The following is an 18404-nucleotide window of genomic DNA, read 5'->3' as shown; positions in this document are numbered from 1 at the left end:
CTGAAAAGGAATCAAGCACATGCAACAATAAAAACATACAATGACAGTTTTACACATATACACAAATAATTCCCATGTAACATTTACTTGTTTTTGTTTTAGCTTTTGTATTAAGGCAAATTAAAGGCCAGTCAATTTTATATGTATAACACTAATAATTTAATTGAAGGTTTGATACAAGTAAAGGGTGAATAAATTGTGATAGAATTTTTGTTTTGGGTGAACTATCTCTTTAACGCACACTGATCCGAACATACGCGTTCGCGCCGTAGTGTAATGATGACACTTGTCGGCCACCGTAGACGTATACGAACACAACCACATGTGTAACTTAATATGATTCATTTAAACTTAATCGGACTAAAATCATCTGATGGTTCTGGCAAAAAGGTAAACAAATACATTTTCTCTGATGCCAGCGACGGTCAAATAAGCTGAATATGAGGGAGTATCGTTCGCCTGCTGTCTGGAAGTGCTGAATCAGACTTTACTCTCGTAGGGAAGCAGCTGACAGATTAGGAGAAAACATGGACATTGCTTTGTTTTTTTCAATAATCCCGATACTTCAGATAATAGTAACGTTATAAGGTGCGAAGGTCGGTCATATATTTTCCTTCTGCCGTGTTCAAAAACCCCAGTTCCTATTATCATATAATTCCACTTCATTCTCGTGTTTTTAAGTGATAGCTTGTTTTGTCTGCTGAGTCATGTCCTCGTCTCCCGAGCTGCGGAGTGTGTTCACTCTGTGTGGCGACCAGACGGTGTCTTGTGGGCTGAGGGAAGTGTCTGCCCTGCTGGACCAGACTGACCCTCCACAGCCTATCCCATACACCGAAGGTAACGATAAACACACACACACACACACACACACACACACACACACACACACATTTGGGTAAATTTGGTTTTATATTCGCACAGTCATTCATTTTTTTGAGCAGTAACAATTTGTGACACTGGCAATTCATACTATTCGAGTCCCCAAGACATTATATGGTACAGAATATATAAAACTGTAAGTGAAAACAGCTTGTCTGATAGGATTGTTCAATTTCCACTGTAGAACACAATGATATGTGTTCTTAATTAATTAAAATTAAAAATAACTACTCTGATTTCAGTGCAAGCAGCTGAATTGTCGTGTCCCAAGTCGTGCATGCTCATGTTCAGTTACAAACTTAGAAAACTCTAATATATACTGTATACTTTTCATTGATCTTGTGTTGTCACAGTTATAATACTGCAAATGCTATTTTGGTTAATAATTAAAATATATAAATACAATATTTAAATAAATGTGTCCCTGAAATGAATGTCCCCCCTGTTACTTTAACTGAAATTTCCATGAAAACATCCCCTGATTGCTCCTAGTCATGCTATGAATATTCGGTCTGAAATCGCACGCATGACTTCAAACAACATTAGCACTATTCAAATAGCTGTGAATACTGTTGTACTTTGATAGTCATTGGCTGCTAATATGATTTCACTATATAGAACTTGCGGTAACACTTTACAAAAGCAAAACATGAATAATGATGTATTAATATGTAAACTAAACATTACTTTATTATGAATTAATGATGAGTTAAGGTATGCACTAATCATGAATTAACTTTAAGTACAACATGAGTCACATGAGTTCATGTGTAAATAACGACTACCTTAATTACTTGTTAGTACATGTTGTTAATTAATGTATTAATTAACATTTAAGTTTAGGCTAAATGTAACCAACATGAACTCATGAGCTGTTAATGTATAGTTATGTCATGACTTTACTTGGAGGGGCACATCACTATTAACTCATCCTTAACTACTTATGAACTCCTCTTCATGTTGATGTTGACAGAACACTTTTCTATTGTTATTCAGTGTAAACTCACTAGTTGGACGTGCATAAGGAGTTCATGAGTAGTTAAGAATCGGTTAATGATGATGTGCCCCTCCAAGTAAAGTCACAACATAATTATACATTAACATATCATGAGTTCATCATGGTTAAAATAAGCATAAACTAATGTGGTAATTAATACATTAATTAACAAACAATCATGAACTAACAAGTAATTAAGGTAGCCATTATTCACACATGAACTCATGTGAATCATGTTGTAGTTAATTCATAATTAGTGCATACCTAAACTCATCATTAATTCATATTAAAGTAATGTTTAGTTTACATATTAATACATCATTATTCATGTACTGTTATTGTAAAGTGTTACCGAACTTGCTAAGGAATTAAATTAAGAAGGTGAAAGTCAGAACACACAGGTACCCACACTGACTGACCTGTGGAGTCTATTCTGATCTGTTTATACCACGCTCTTTATAAAACCTACAGATGCTGTACCGAGGAAGACCATGTCTGCTGGTGAGGTGTCGGACAGGATGTTCTGCCATGCATGTCAGTGCCCTTTTGAGAGTCGCGAGGAGCAGGTATGGTTGAATTAAAGCAGGGGTGACCAAACTTTTTCTTATGAAGGGCCATAAACCAAATATCATTAGAACCATGGGCTGAAGATAAATATACCAAACTGTTTTACATTAAAGTTGCCATGGGTAATTTTCTAATTAGTTTTATATTTATAAATACATAGAAAACATTACATTGAATCGTATTAACAAATGCAGTATAACTTTTTAATTATTGCAATAAAAACAATCACATTTATATTAGTGTAGTTCAATGCTGAATACACTAGTCAAGCAGAATCTGCCTTTGCCTTGATTCAATCACCAAAGTCACTGCTTTATCTTCTAACCGTCGGGTGACAGTATGTACATTTTAAACTAAATCTGATTCATTTGAACCATTTTCAGCTTTTTATTTGCTTTTATAGCTTAACAATAAAACAAACAAATATAAGATTACATAACATTTGAAATGACAATCTCTAAACCATCCACATTGGTCTGCCTCTCTTCTCAGATGGGTTAGTGGGACAAATCAAAGGATACCATGTGCCAACTTTGCCTCAAGGGCCCTAGTTTGAACATCTGTTTTCATTCGAAAATGAAAAGTTACTCGCACTGTGTACAAGTGGTTGTTAACTTTTATGATTGTATTTTTTCTGTTGAACACAAAACAATATATACTGAAGAATGTTGGGAGTAAAAAGCAGCCAGTAGTATCTATAAATCATTTAAAATTGGGGTAAAGTTTGTTTTATGTTCGCACATTTGGACTTTCTCCTAAAATAATTTCAGAAAAGTTTTGTTTGCAATTTGTGAATAGGAAAATCATATTCAGAGCCAATGACTATCAAAGAACAGCATTGTTTACGGTCAATTAAATAGAGCTAATGTTGTTTGGAAATAGGGCTGCACAATATTGTAAAAATCTCACATTGTGATTTATTTTGTTTTACTGCGATATTTATTACGATATGAATAAAAATACACCAGATGATTTGAAAAGCTGTATTTGCCAATATTTCATCAATTTAGATTGACTGGGATTAAGTATTTTTCCCTGCAGTGCATCTGCATACATCATTATAAATCACAAGCAAAAATAAGTAATAAACAGAGCTTTATGGTTTTCAGGGCAGTCTAACAGTAACTGTAACCGCAAGTACAGAAATTGAACAATCAAATGTAAAATAACACTTATCATTGAAAAACTAATTGAAAATTGAATATTTGATCATATATTTATCTTTTAATCTTTTATTAGATCATAATAAACTGCGATGTGACCATTGCAGATACACACCTTGTGATATCAATGCTCAAACAATATACAGTTTAGCCCTATTTTGAAGTTATAAACTTGCATGCAATTTCAGACTGAATATTCAAAGTAGCTTGGAAAACAACATAGGGGGTATTTTACAAGTTGTCAATGTGCGAAAAAATGAACGAATAGGCAAATATAAAACTTTAGCTCAATTGCAATGTGGTGATGTCATTGGCCTGTGAACATTTCCTGCTTGTTGTCAAATTATTTCATAACTGTAACGAGAGGCAATTCAATCATAACTTTACGTTAAAACAGCTATCATGCGATTTTTTTTTTTTTTTTTTTTTTTTTTTTTTTTTTTAAATCAACATGTGGATGTTTTTGAAGTTTCAGAAGTTATGAAGATGAAAAATATACAGGGTTCTTACGGGTGCTGGAAATCCTGAAAATGCTTGATTTTTTAATATAGTGTTTTCAAGGTTAGAAAAGTGCTTGGATTTTGGACCGTGTGCTTGAACCTGCTTGAATTTGAATTTGCAGGGCTCGAAATTGTGACTGTTTTGGTTGCATATGCACACTATTTTATCTGTGACCTCAAAATATATTTGGGAGCATAATGTGCGAGTGCATAAATTGTTGTCGTGCGATCAGTTTTCATTGCAAAATGTTCACCGCATGCTTGTATTTATGGAGCTAATAATAAGCCAAAACAATCTGAATTTGAATTGTTTAATTGAATTATTAACCATTGTAAGTTAATAATACTGATTGTGTCCTATTAGAAATGTTTTGAATTTCTATTTCTTAACTTGATCATTGAACATCTGAAATTTTTTTTAAGTCAGATTTTTATAGACATATTTTTAAACTTCAGGTTTTTTTGGATCTAAATTCAAAGACTGCAGATATTGGGTATGTAAAAACACAGTTTTAAGTTTTTAAGAATTCAAATGAACACAATTCAAATTGTTTTGGCACTATTGGCTTCATATGTAATTAGGAGACAATCACCCAGAATGCATCTTTGCACCTGAAACGCCAATCCAATGACTTTAAAAACAATAGCAATGCACCTGAAATATTATGAACGACTGGTCATGAAAGTTTGGTACTACACCCAAACAAAATATTACTGTAAGCTCATTTCTTGAGATATCAACTTTAGGTAGAAAGAGACCAAACTTAAAAACATTCATCGAGTAACTGAACTGTTTTTTATTTATTTTTTAACATTTTTTTGGGTGAAATATCCCAATAAACCTATGCTTGAAAGTACCCAACAATTTAAGTTGAAATGTCATATATATATATTTTTTAAATGGCACAATGGAATATGCCATTAATGTAAAAAAGTACATACAACAAATATAAACATAAGTAACCGTGGTTATTAGGTGCTGGAAAAGCATACAAATGCACCTTAAAAGTTCTTGAAAAGTGCTGGAATTTGAAGTTGGAAAAGGTGTAAGAACCTTGAAAATAGAAGAAGAAATACCTAAGGACCATTGTTATTGCTTGCATCCCTCAAAGTGGTCTATAGTAGGAACAAAAAAATACCATGGTCAAGACAATGGCTGCCTCTTTCCAATATTCTCCATTTATATCTTCCTTTCTGTTTAACAGAAGAAACTTAATCTCAAAGTTGATTCTTTTCTAAGATGGAGCACTATAAACTTGACTGGCACCGCTTCAACCTGAGACAACGGCTGGAAGGAAGATCAGCGGTCACAGTGGAGGAGTTTGAGAAGAAAACTGGCACAGGTAGATTCAAATACAGTATACTTGTATGACACAGTTTGTGGTCCTTGTGTAATCTTCCATGCCCCTCAACAGGTGACATCTCAAGTATTTCAGGCTCAGACAGTTCGGATAGTGAGGATGGCGACCTTGGAGATGAAGTGGCCCCTGTGCAGACGGACTGTGCTCTGGACACAGATCAGCCTCAGAGTCGACTTTCTGCCAAAGTTGTCTTCCAAAACGCAGAGGGCCAGTTCCTGTCACTGTATCGCTGCATTCTGCAAAGCAAAAAAGTAAGATGATCTATTATCCGATTGGTTAGTCTATGCCAGGTCATTTGCCAAACATAATTCCTTTTTGTTACATCCTTTTAGATGTTAATATTACACTAAAGTTTTTTTGACATAACATATAGTTTAGTGTGTGCATGACCAATGGATGGAGAAAGAAACAATTGAAAACCAAATATCACTGCATGTGATTATTTATTGTCCATACTTCTAGTGAAAACCAGTGAAAAATATTCGTGCGTAAATTGCCGCGTGAACATTTGAGTTTACTTGCTTCATTCGCGCGTCAAACCCCGCTTCATTTCGCGCGTTAAATTCGCTTCAGAACAGACGCGGATTCGCATTATGGGCAGGGCTTCTGTCTTCCCCGGTGACTCTAGCTTCATTTCTAAATGGCTAACATGGATTTTATTAAGAAAATAACAGTGTTTATCTGCTTTATATAGGCTGAAAAACAGCATTGATACGTTTAGGGTCGTGTCTGAGTCCACTACATCCTTTCAGAGGTGCATCCAGCTCTGTGAGCTCATAAACTCCTCCAGAAACTGAACCTGGATGACGAAGGCTTTCAGCGGTGCTTCTGACTGAGCCAAGCCCAGTTTGATGAACTGTTGTCGGTGTCGGCTGGAGGATTTCCCCAGGGACACTGATAACAGGCGATAAGTTACAATCACGCCCAAACAAGAGCAAGCTCCTGATTGGTTAACGCGACGCAAATGTCCGCTGAAGTTCAGATTTTCGAATTTGAGTGATTCGTGCGAAACGCGCGACAAACGCACAAAACGCTCAATTCGCGCCCTGTCATTTGCGAGTATTGCGCCATTCGTGTCATTTGCGCTCCGCCATTCGCACGTATCACGCCGCAGGATGTCTATTCACGCGTTTGCATTGACTTAACAAGTAAATCACTCGCGCTTGACGCGCGTTTCGCGTCTGGTGTGAACGCAGCATTAGAGGTGCTTACAGTAAATCAGATAAATCAATATGACAAAACACATTAACTGTAGTAAACAAACTAAACTAAATATCAAAAGAAAATCATGAAAAGAAACATCTTCAACACCAAACATGCACAAAACAGCACACTTTCCTGAACCTTATGAACTAATACAAAAATGACTATGGATATGTATATCATGCAACTTGCTCATTTCTACACCCTCTCCGAGGTATTACTCAAACAGGTATCAATTTGCAATTTTAAAAGACTTTAGACAAGAACATTAATCACAAGCAAAATGAAAACACATTCTCTCAGACTAGTCCTTGTTAGAGAGATTGTCCTCAGAGACTCACAAAAAGAGTGAGAGCGAAAGCGCGAGAGAAAGAAAATGAGAGAGAGAGAGAGAGAGAGAGAGATCGCCATTGCAGTTTGGGCCGGCTTTTTTAAACGCTATGTCGACCAGTGATTGGTGGCGCGAACCCAGTGTCGGTGGCCAATGTCATTAGCACGAAATGAGGATCCTCCAATGCTGTTCGTACCTGTAACACTTGCATAATGACACACCCACATACAAACAAACAGACACACTTAACTCCAAAGTACGTTCTGCAGGCAAACAAAACACTTCTCAACAGAATATTTTCTGGCATATTTTTTATGAGGGAGGTAGTGTTTATTTTTTTTTATTTTTATTTTTTTTGGTAATACTTTACAACATAGGACACATAGTTAATTTATTTAAAGACATGAACAAACAATGAACATTACATTTATCACAGTATTTATTCATCTTTGTTAACCTTAGTTAATAAAAATAAAGTTGTTCATTGTTAATTCATGTCATTTTGCAGTGCATTAATTTATTTGTACAAGCATTTGTATTTCAATAATGCGTTGGTGAATATTGAACGATGAATATAAATGTTCATATTTTGTTCATGTTTGTAAATACATGAACTAAGGGTGCTTTCACACCTGTAGAGAGATTCTTTTGTTCCGAAACAGGAATTCAAATTCTAACAATGTTTTGTTTTGTTTTTGTTTTTTGATGCGATTTGCTTTTACACGGCAAAGTTTCTAAACGGACAAAAACAAGTCACGTGCGAGTAAACTCCTCACAGTTTTAGAGTTTATTTTTCAGAGTCCCACAGATTTTGCTTAGCTGTCATACAGGTACATGGCTATTTTATTTATGATTATGAGAAATGAGACATTAAAAGCAAAAAGATGTGCTTTAATTTTGACAGACCATATATAAATCAGAGCATACATAGCCTTTCAGTTGTCAAAATCTTATCTAATGAATCCAGTAATCTATTAAAAAAAACATTGGCTTGAATTATACATTATAAACCTAAATTATAGAGAGAAATAACAGATGAACCAAGACATCCTCAGATCATGAAGCAGATCAATCTTTCTTTCGAGACGTCAGTGCAGAAATGAACTAAAGAATAGGCCTAATATAAAATAATATAAATTAAAATATGAAAAAAATATTAAATGGTAATTTCGGTCAATTTTCCCAACAGTAATATTTCAGCATGCTTTCACTTTCGTATTTGATATGAAACAGTGATTTGCCGGTAGGAATGACATACCACCCTACTTGTAATTCTCATTCATATGGCCATGCCTATTGCATATCCATAATACACTGTGATATACCCTGGCTTGTTCGATCGTTTTGCTTTCTCACTACAATCGATCCGCTCCAGAGTTTTGTTCGAATCGAACAGAGACCATCTCAGTCAGGAGAGCTCAGACAGATTGTTTTGGTGCGGATTTGAGAGCTATTGCGGGATACACGTATGCCAAAGGAGTCCCGCTAACTGGGCAAACGAGACATTGAAACAAATGTCTAGATGTAAAAACACCCTAAGATTAAATATGTGTTCTGTATTGTAAATGCTACTGTCATTTTTATAGTTTGAGGAATAAACCGAAAACAAAAAAGAGGCTTCAGGACGAATAAACCAAAAACTTAAAAGTTATAATGAATTAATTTTTGACTTATTTCTATAGCTTTTTATTCTTTGGCTCTCATCAAATTCTGTTGTCTTGTTCACACTCAGGACAACGAAGAAGACTTGGTTTCTTCTTTACTGAAAATCTCCAATAACACTGTTTGGGTTATTCTGATGACTGGTGGGGGACACTTTGCTGGAGCAGTTTTTAAGGGGTCAGTGAAAAGTTCTGAATGTCTTCTTTCTTATAAGCAAACAATATAAGATGTAAGTAATTATGATTTTCAAACTGATCTAGAAAAGAGATTCTGCAGCACAAGACCTTCCACCGGTACACTGTGAGAGCGAAGCGAGGGACGGCGCAGGGACTGAGGGACTCGCAGAACCGCAGCCACACGCCCAAATCTGCAGGTGCAGCTCTTAGGAGATACAATGAGGCAGCGCTCCACAAGGTACAGCTATCCAAGTTCATAAATAAAAATATTCTACATCCAACATGTTATCATTTTCACATGACATGCTCATTTTACCACCATTCATGAATTCTCTCATATGGCCTCATGGTATAGTAACGTGTCCATTGGAATCTTGCCAAAGGTAGGAGGTCATTTGGGTACTTCTCTCCAACTTTTTTCCAAATAATAAGAATTCGGGCTTATTACAATGCTCACATATGGCTTTTCACATGCTATAGTAAATGTAGTAAGGAGGTATGCGGCTTTCGGTGTACCGATTGACTTGCAGTAAATTTATGAGTCTGTAATTGCATTTCCATTATGATTTTACTTGAGCAAATTGATTTTTACGCTTGGATGAGTTGATTTTACTACCAATAAAAAATTATATTTCACATTAAACCATATAAACCGTTTTTTTTTTTTACATTTACAGTTCACTTGGGATATGTAAAAATTGCAGGATCATTTTTTTATGGATGTTATGTGTGTATTAGTAGAAACTGGCTCAATTGGGCATAAAGCAGTAGGCGTAAAAGAGGCTGTATTGCATTACACAACTTTAAAAAGATTGATTGTTCAGAAATTCTGAACACACCGTAATGATCAACCGATATATTAACACAATCTTATGGCAATTGGTAACTTTTTGATTTAGTGGCTAATTCGGATGAATTCGTATGATCTAATTCGTACAATTTAGTACGATTTGCTCATCCCCCAATGACGGTTGGGTTTGGGGGTGGGGTTAGGTGCCATGCCTCCTTTTTAAAATCTTACATTTTTGTACGACTGAACTCGTACGAATTCGTACAAATTAGCCATTAAACTGGCAAAACGTAAAATGCTTGCGTTTTCTCGTGAGATCAGGCTGGATATATCGGCCGATATTTGTCATTTTTCAAATATTCGCTGATAAGTTTTTCTATTTGCGACTATTCATTTACTTTCATTATTTAATCCATTTTTAAAATACTTTCAATAGAATATAAATAAAGTTATTAAATAAAATGAATACAATTATAATTTTTAAATATCGGTCATCTGCCACCCTGCTTTCCAAGATATCGTCAACATCCTTCAAAAAACCCACATTGGTTGACCACTAATACATAATCTTTCTTATGAAATCTGTCATTCCAATTATTTATTTATTATTTTTTTACTTCCATAACACCAGTTTATGAAAACACCATCATTTCAAATTTTTTTTTTAAATCAATACTTGAAAAAAAAAATATTGCAAAAGTTTGTAAAGGAATCCAGGCTACAGATGTTGATGCATATTCTTTTTTTTTTTTTTTTTAAAAAACAGGATATTCATGACCTTCTGGAAAGCTGGGTTGATTATTTGAAGGAGGCCAGTGCCATCTTCCTACGAGCACCAAGTTACAACAAGACCATATTTTTTGGAGGTCGTGGAGCACCGTTGGACAAAAAAGATCAGCGAATGCGCATACTTCCTTTTGCCACACGTAGAGCCACATTTAGTGAAGTAAAGCGTGTCTTTGACCTGCTCTCGACCCTACATGTTTATCGTATGTGGAGCTTTGCTACTGTATTAAAAAAGATACAATTTTATAATGTCTTTCCTTTTACGATGAATGTCTGTTAAATTTCAGAAAAAGAGACTGAAATCTCCAGTATTCTTAGTCCATCAAGGAGATTGTGGAAGAAGAAAACTCCTAAACCTGTTAGTCATCCAGTACCAAACACTAATGGTGAGTCTAAACCATTTTGGTTTATTTATTTAATTTATTGATTCCTTGGTTTGGTTTGAAGAAAATGAGCTGGTAAAATTGGTGAAAAAGTGTGGTTAATTTGAAAAATTTTGAAATCTTCCATATGAATCGCCAAAATATTTTATTTTAACCAAGAGTTTCTTGAAAACAAACTCATTTAAAGGCTGTTTTGTGGTCAGTGCCAGCAGAGGGAGAAGATGCTAAAGAAGAAAGTTCAGGAGAAGATGATTCAGGAACACTAGAGACTGTGGAGGTGACGCTGGGAACTTTGGTCCTGAGAGAACACGAGATCTATCCTAATAAGAAGAAAAGGAGGAAGCGGAAAGAGAAAAGAGAAGGTTAAGAGCATTATGTACACCAGATCACCCAGAAAAAAAACTCCAGAACAGAAGTGATGTTGTATACAAAATATTAAACAGTTATAATTTAATCATTTTCTTGTTTTGTCCTTGTGGTTTAGACTCAAGCAGTCGAGAAACAAATGAAGATAAGGCAGATGATGAAAATATGGACGAAGGTGAACTGGAAGTTGAAAGTGACTCTAAAGAGATGCAGAGGAAGTCAAGGGGCAGAAGGAAACCCAAAGGCAAAAAACCTCAGCCTGAAGAGGGTAAACTGATATTGGAGTTGACACAAATGTTTAATTGTGGGTATTAAAAGAGTAGTTCACTTAAAAATGAAAATGTGTTTACCATTTACTCTCTCTTAAGTGGTTCCAAACTGTTTTCTGTTAAACACAAGTTATTTTGAAAAATGTTGGAAATCTGTAACCCCTGACTTCCAAAGTATTTGTTTTTCCTACCATGGAAGTCAATGGTTACCGGTTTCCAACATTTTTTTTAATTATTCGTGTTCAATAGAAAAAAGAAACTCAAACATTTTTGACAAGTGAAGGATGAGTAAATGATGACAGATATTTGGGTAAACTCCCTTTAATTGAGGGGCTTCTTGCGCTAAACCATTTTAACCTAAAATGTGATTTTTTAATGTGTTTTGGCTTTTCATTTACAAAAAAAGCAATTTGAAGACATGAAAATGCAAATGTTTAAAATAAAAGTTTGCCGAAATGATATTATTATAACTTCTCAAAACTACACAAATATAATGTTGTGAAAACAGTAATATCATATTCATTATGTTTTAGTCTGCAGTACTTAATGAGTACTTGACAACCAAAACGGTTATGGCGGACAACAAAATTCCTGTGTTTCTCTTCATGTAGTATCACATCATGATGTGACCTGGTGTATATAATATGGTGTTTTACATTTTTTTTCCCAACTGCTTACACACATTTTCAAAACTTTACACACAATTCGGAGCGTCCATTGCCTGGAAAAGCATAATGTGGGCATAGGGTTGGTCATCATACAATTTACAGCACTAGGCTCAGAAGAATTGCTTTATCCTTTTTTTTTTGAGGCATTTAGGATTTAGTATTTAGAAAAGGAGTAAATGGGGTAGGTACAAAACTACAAATTGTGGATAGGTGGTAAACCGATTTTTTTTTTTTTTTTTTTTTTTTTTTTTTTTTTTTTTTTTTTTGACCAGAACAGCCCAGTGCCCCATCACCTTTGTCCTATACTAGACTAAAGCAGTGATTGGTTAGTGATCAGTTAAGAAATGAGTGTTTTCACATTTGAGGAGCGTGTGTGTGCGACCTTGTGATTAAGTGTAGCGATTTGATTAGTTGTGTTTGGAAAAGGAAAGCAAGTGGATTCCTGTCAGCGTTTTGTTTTTAAGGTAGAGAGTTGTGTGTAGAGTTTTGAAAAAAAGTTTTTTATGCAATTGATAGTTGAGTTCAAGGCTGAGAAACAGCTTTTGGTTTTGGAGATTTGAGGTGTTTTGCATTTTGAGTGAGATGTTTCAGAAATAGTGTGACAAGAAAAGATTTTGTGTGTAAGCAGATCTGTGTGACAGTGCCGTCAACTGTACAGAAAACGTTTCAAAAATACAAAGGGAAAACATTTGTTTTTAGTACATTATTGATGTGTATGACTACCGCAAAGTCATACATAGACCATTGAAAAGTCTAAACATTTTTTTTGAATGAAATTTCCTTATTAATTTTACATGGCTGCTTCAAAATAATACAAAAAAAGAAATGATTAATCTTACAAATCTGTTTAAATTAAATGCAGTTCATCAAAAAACAAACAAACCTGAAAGCAAAGTATCACTTGCGCCCAGTAATTTTAAGAGCACTAAATCCGTATATTTTAGAATAATTTTGAAGGCTTGTGTGACCACATAAGGACTGAAGTAATTACATTATAAAATATATTCAAATAACAACAAAAAGTTATTTTAGACTGTAGTTACAGTATACATTTACTATATGTATTGTATTTCTAATTTAAAATACTGCCTTGTTGAGCATTAACTTTTTTTTTTGAAACATTTTAAATGATACCGTATAATATTTTAGATTTTTGTTGAAAATCTATTAAACATGCGCATACACATTTGACCCTTTTCTGTTGAGAATTGCATGTCACAGTGTTTTATTTCTCCGGTGTTTTCAGATGAAGTGGATGAGTCTTGGGAGTACAGTTTAAGGGATGCTCTCTACACTGCCTGTAAAACTGGAGACATCCAGTCATTGCGCAGCCTCCTTCATCTACCGGAGGACGAAGAGAGCAGAAGAGAGAGAACCACTGAAGAAGATCCTGCTTCACAGAGTTCAGATCTTCTCAACAAGCCCATAGACTCAGCAGGCTTCACTTTACTGCACGTGGCTTCAGCAGCCGGACAGAAGTCTGTCATCAGACTGCTAATGGATGCAGGGAGTGATCCGGCCAACAAGTACGTACATGCAGAATCATAATAATGTATTAGCAGCAACAACAACAAAAAAAACATTCTTTATAAGTACATTTATATTTGGCCAGATGTTTTGTTTAATTTGTTTTTTGGTCAAAGTAATCAGGGCTTTTCCATTACATGTTGTTTGATTCTGAAGATCATGTCTTTTTTTCAGGACTAAAAAAGGACAGACTCCATATGGTGTCGCTCCTGAAAAGGATACAAGAAACGTGTTTAGAAAATACATGGCTGAACACCCTCATAAATATGACTACACAAAAGCACAGGTAGACAATTTAATATGCTGACTGTCAATATATATATATTAAAAACTATTATTATAAAACAGTATAAAATCTAAAATATGAATAAGATTATATACTGTGTGTGTGTGTGTGTGTGTGTGTGTGTCTGTGTCTGTGTCTGTGTCTGTGTGTGTGTGTGTGTGTCTGTGTGTGTGTGTGTATAATAGAACAAGGCTATTTTCACAGTATGTCTGTAATATTTTTTCTTCTGGAGAAAGTCTTATTTGTTTTATTTCGGCTAGAAAAATAGTTTAAAAAACAAAAACATTTTAAGGTCAAAATTCATACTTAAACTATGTGTGTGTGTAATTTTTTTTTATATATATTAACTTGTTGAAGATACAAAGGTTTAATAAGACATATCATTACATTGTTGTTTGTTTGTTTGTTCATTTTATCTTAAGATTAGTGACCTCTATGGCTGCTCGTTTCTGTCACTGAATAAAAAGTTGATATTATTTCATACTGCCGAGGAAAAAAAAGTCAAAATTGCAAAATTTAAACTCTGAACTCCCAAGTAAAATAAAGTCAGAAGTGAGAGATTTAAACAGAATTCTGGTGATAAAAGTAATAATTTTCAGATAACTCACAATAATTAACAAAAGCCAGAATAGAGAGATCTAAACTGGAATTTATTGTAGCTGTTTTCATCATTTGGAGACAGTTGGGATTTTGTTTTCTGAATCGTGAGGGGGGAAACGTCATAATTAAGTGATGAAAAAAGTTACCGGTAATTGTTTTTATCCTGTCACAGAAAAAGCCTTCTATAGATCACAGATATTTTAATAAATGCGATTTATATATATATATATATATATATATATATATATATATAAAAAAAAAGTAATGTATTTTTTTTCTCTTTTTTTCCACATCGTTTTAACAACATTGCATCCTAGATTTTGCATCCCAAAATAAAACATCTGCAACTCATTACTATACATTCTGTGCTTTGTGTTCAAGGTTCCTGGACCGCTAACCGAAGATATAGAGTCCAAAAAAGCAGAAAAGAAGAAAGCCCAAAAAGCAGCACGCAAGCAAAAAGAGAAAGAGCAAAAAGAAGAGAAAGTAAAGAAACAGCAAGAAGAGGAGGAAAAGAAGAGGTTCACAGCTCTCAGTGACAGAGAAAAGGTGAATGTTTTTCCCTCATTTTCTTGCTTCTGCTCAGTTATATAAATGACTTTTTTCCATTGGCTGATGATGTCATGCATGTGATGTCACACAGCGAGCTTTGGCTGCAGAGAGGAGATTGGCTGAACATCTGGCCACGACTGGAGGAGCACTAAACAACATAAGGTATCGTATCATTTTACCACTCTGTCATTCTTTTAAAGAAATAGTATTTAATTTTTTTTGAATGTGTGTTAACAAACATAATAATTAATAGTGAGAAGGTGTTATTTTTTTAATACAAAAATCCTTTCGTAAATATTTTTTACACTATAGGTACAAAAATAAAGTTTCTATTAAAACTGCAATATATCACCACAGTGTCATTTAAGCAAAAACTCCTAGTAACAGGTTTTTCTTTCATGGTCAAGGCTTGAAAATTGTATGAAATATTTTTAAAAATTGGTTACTTTTTTCAGGTTTGACCTGTGAAGCAAACAAATATATTTTTCTAGTTTTCTGCTTAGCACTGCAGGCCAAATACATTAAAACTATGTCATTATAATTATGTGGGTGTGTTTTATCAGTGCATGAGTGTGTTTTATCAGGGTGTGCAGGTTGAATATCAAGAGTTTTTTTCTGTTTATATACTGAGTATGTATGCGTACGAGTAGTAGTTTGTGCTATAACACCATCAGAATGAAGCTGATTTCTGTAAGACTTTAGTAATCTAATGTTAAAAAAAGGTTTAGTCTTTCTTTAATATATGGAAATAACAGATTTTTGTTTATGTAAATAAGTTTTCATTTAAGGAGTCGAATGAATTATTTGTAGGTAGTTGTCATCAAGGAATCAATGTCAGTTAAAGAGTGAACTCAAAAATTCTTGAATATTTTTTATGAATGATTTTCCTGACGCTTTTTTTTGTTCTCTATGAACCTGTGTGTGACTTTAACCCTCAATCATATATCTTATACTGCATTTTACCCTTCTAGACATTTTTGGGTATGAAGGGCTCAGTAGTTTTTGAAAAAATAAAATTAATCAGTTTATGTATTTTGGGTTTTTAAATTTATAAACCTCCAAAAATACAAATTAAATAAAATACTTTTTATTAATCCCATTAATTTCCTATAGGACAAAAGAAGTTAGATTTAAAGAGGACTTTTCAGTTGAATGAGTGTGTGTGTGTGTGTGTGTGTGTGTGTGTGTGTGTGTGTGTGTGTGTGTGTGTGTGTATATATATATATATATATATATATATATTTATACTGTGTGTGTGTATGTATGTATGTATGTATATGTATGTGTGTGTATATATATATATATATATATATATATATATATATATATATATATATATATATATATATATATATATATATATATATATATATATATATATCACTGCAGTCTATTCAAACCAACCAAAACCTAAAAATGTGGTGGCCGGTAGCTGAAGATGGCATACAAATCTTAATCTCCAGCATTTCAATGCCACTATTTTACACCAGGAGGATGGGGGTTGTTTGGGTGGGTGTGTTTGAGTCTTTGACACATTGAGCATGTTGTGTAGGTATTTGATTTTTAAGCATTGTGTTGGATTTATTGATTTATTTATTTTTATTAGGTAAATCAAATAAATGCTTTTGAATTTTAGTATTCCACATTCATTTCCTATGGATCCCTGTTTTGGGGTAAAGGGAAAGAGTGATTTATTATTATTATTTTTTTTTCAACCACTTAACATTGTTGGGGTCCTCATTTTTTGTGTGTGTGTTCACATGGCAAACTTGAAAAAAAGTGCTCAGACTGCTCAGACTAAGAAAACTATTTTCAAAATAAAATGACTTTGCCCAAAACTGTCCTTAGTGAAGCTTGAGGTTAAATTGACACACAAAAAAATCATTGGTGTTTTGCAGGAGATGTTTTCTGTGTGGAGAGTCGTTGCTGGGGAAGATTCCTTTTGAATATCTGGATTACTCTTTCTGCACGCCTCGCTGTGTTCAAGCCCACCGTAAAGCCAATGCTGCAGCGCGGCCCTGACCTCTCATGTCCCCACACACACAGCAGAGGTACTATTGATCAAACGAAGGTGCATTACTATATTCTGGACACATTTCACCTCAGTTGACTGTTAGTTTTACTGTTAATATATGATGGATTTCTCACAGTTGGCTTGGACAAAGAAGAGACTATAAAAATGACTTAATGGAGAATTATTAATAAATCATGAATGTTGATGAGCACACAATAGGCATATATTAGAGTAAACCATGTCAGTGGCTAGTATCTGTTGTTTAGCATGTTTTTAACTTTTCAGACCAACCACTGTGATTCTATAAATCTAAATCTCCATTTACACATGAAATAAGAAAAACAATTAAAAATAATGCAGAACTGTAAAATCATGGTGTGTTTAAAATGTCTTGGGGGGGGGGGGGGGGTGATGTGGTGCATGATTTATTATTTAAAAAGATTTTAAAACCATACTACTTTTTGGGTACCCTTTGCAAAGGGCACCTAGCATGACAAAAGGGTACCAGAACATGCAGCCAGATGCGCAGCTGAACACTATGAGTTTACGGAGATGCATCACTCGCTTGTGCAACAAGCCAGAATGAAAACAAAGGAACCGTCATTTTTAAATACACAGCAGAGACATTATACCATAATAATATGTGCAAATAATAACAAGCCATAGTCGACCCGAGCTCAAACAAACCTTGTCGTCGTCTTGATGAACAGCCACAAAGCCAAGAAGAAGAGCAGAATCAACCCTGTGCCCCATAGTTTTTTACGAGTCTGTCTAAAGCATGAGTGGTTTTGCTTTCTCTCTTGCGCTCGCTGCGTGTTTATATTTGAAATAACGAACTTCTTGAGCTGATGATAACGTGCGTGTGATTATTGAAGTGCTTCTGACATCCGATCCTGTCAGAAACGAACAAACGCAAGACTGATGCCCAAAAAATCAAAGGAGCAAATGATTCAGCAAACATGAACAAACTGCTATATTTAATTATTATCATCAACTTTTGAACTATTATAAGCTCTGAATGACAGAATTACTCTCTAACAAGAGGTTACATGTGCTGGTGAAGATTAAAGATACAGATGAGAGGTTTGCAGAAGTGCTTCTTATATGATATGTGAAAGACCCGTACAGCTTTACTGTAGACATTTTCTTGAGGGAGAAAGACATTGACTGAAACTTTGTTGTACACTACGCCCACCAAAAGGGTACCATTGGTACCTTTTTAGCAGTGGAAATGCAAGCCTGATAAAGTTGACCTGTACTATACCATACTCTACCACTAGTGTGAACTTCTCTCTACCCCCCCGCAGCGTACTTCTTTCATTCA

At 34.5% G+C, this 18404-nt stretch overlaps 1 protein-coding gene and 1 long non-coding RNA gene across 13 annotated transcripts; one reads left to right on the top strand and one right to left on the bottom strand.

The window, feature by feature from the left end:
- The first annotated feature begins 281 nt into the window (after positions 1-281).
- ankzf1 (ankyrin repeat and zinc finger peptidyl tRNA hydrolase 1) lies at positions 282-17450 on the top strand. Of its 12 annotated transcripts, none has more exons than XM_073912517.1 (17): positions 282-390; positions 500-588; positions 682-837; positions 2348-2442; positions 5347-5449; positions 5522-5718; positions 8734-8840; positions 8924-9077; positions 10396-10618; positions 10703-10801; positions 11002-11160; positions 11283-11432; positions 13348-13627; positions 13803-13914; positions 14896-15063; positions 15158-15228; positions 16965-17450. In XM_073912517.1, the coding sequence occupies exons 3-17, from the start codon at positions 708-710 to the stop codon at positions 17086-17088; spliced, it is 2172 nt and encodes a 723-aa protein (XP_073768618.1). In that variant the 5' UTR covers positions 282-390; positions 500-588; positions 682-707; the 3' UTR covers positions 17089-17450. The 12 variants fall into 12 exon arrangements, 8 of the variants coding, with proteins under 8 accessions (XP_073768618.1, XP_073768615.1, XP_073768619.1 ...); XM_073912514.1 differs by having other exon boundaries at positions 11283-11468; XM_073912518.1 differs by having other exon boundaries at positions 500-596.
- On the bottom strand, positions 11046-12371 carry LOC141376082 (uncharacterized). The gene is made up of 2 exons (XR_012385217.1): positions 12207-12371; positions 11046-12125 (listed from the first exon to the last, which is right to left on the bottom strand). It is a non-coding gene; the product is annotated as an uncharacterized lncRNA (long non-coding RNA).
- Positions 17451-18404: the final 954 nt, after the last annotated feature.

Source organism: Danio rerio, chromosome 9 (assembly GCF_049306965.1).
Source record: "Danio rerio strain Tuebingen ecotype United States chromosome 9, GRCz12tu, whole genome shotgun sequence".
NCBI lineage: Eukaryota > Metazoa > Chordata > Actinopteri > Cypriniformes > Danionidae > Danio > Danio rerio.
The sequence above is the reverse complement of the archived record's forward strand: the minus strand, read 5'-3'. Positions and strand labels throughout refer to the sequence as shown.

What these genes read in the sequence shown, in the direction of transcription:
- ankzf1 (XM_005167493.5), top strand. Translation starts at nt 708, where the DNA reads ATGTCCTCGTCTCCCGAGCTGCGGAGTGTGTTCACTCTGTGTGGCGAC. An exon ending in GCCTATCCCATACACCGAAG is followed by an intron (nt 838 to 2,347) that starts GTAACGATAAAC and finishes TAAAACCTACAG; the next exon opens with ATGCTGTACCGAGGAAGACC. An exon ending in GTTGACACAAATGTTTAATT is followed by an intron (nt 11,469 to 13,347) that starts GTGGGTATTAAA and finishes CGGTGTTTTCAG; the next exon opens with ATGAAGTGGATGAGTCTTGG.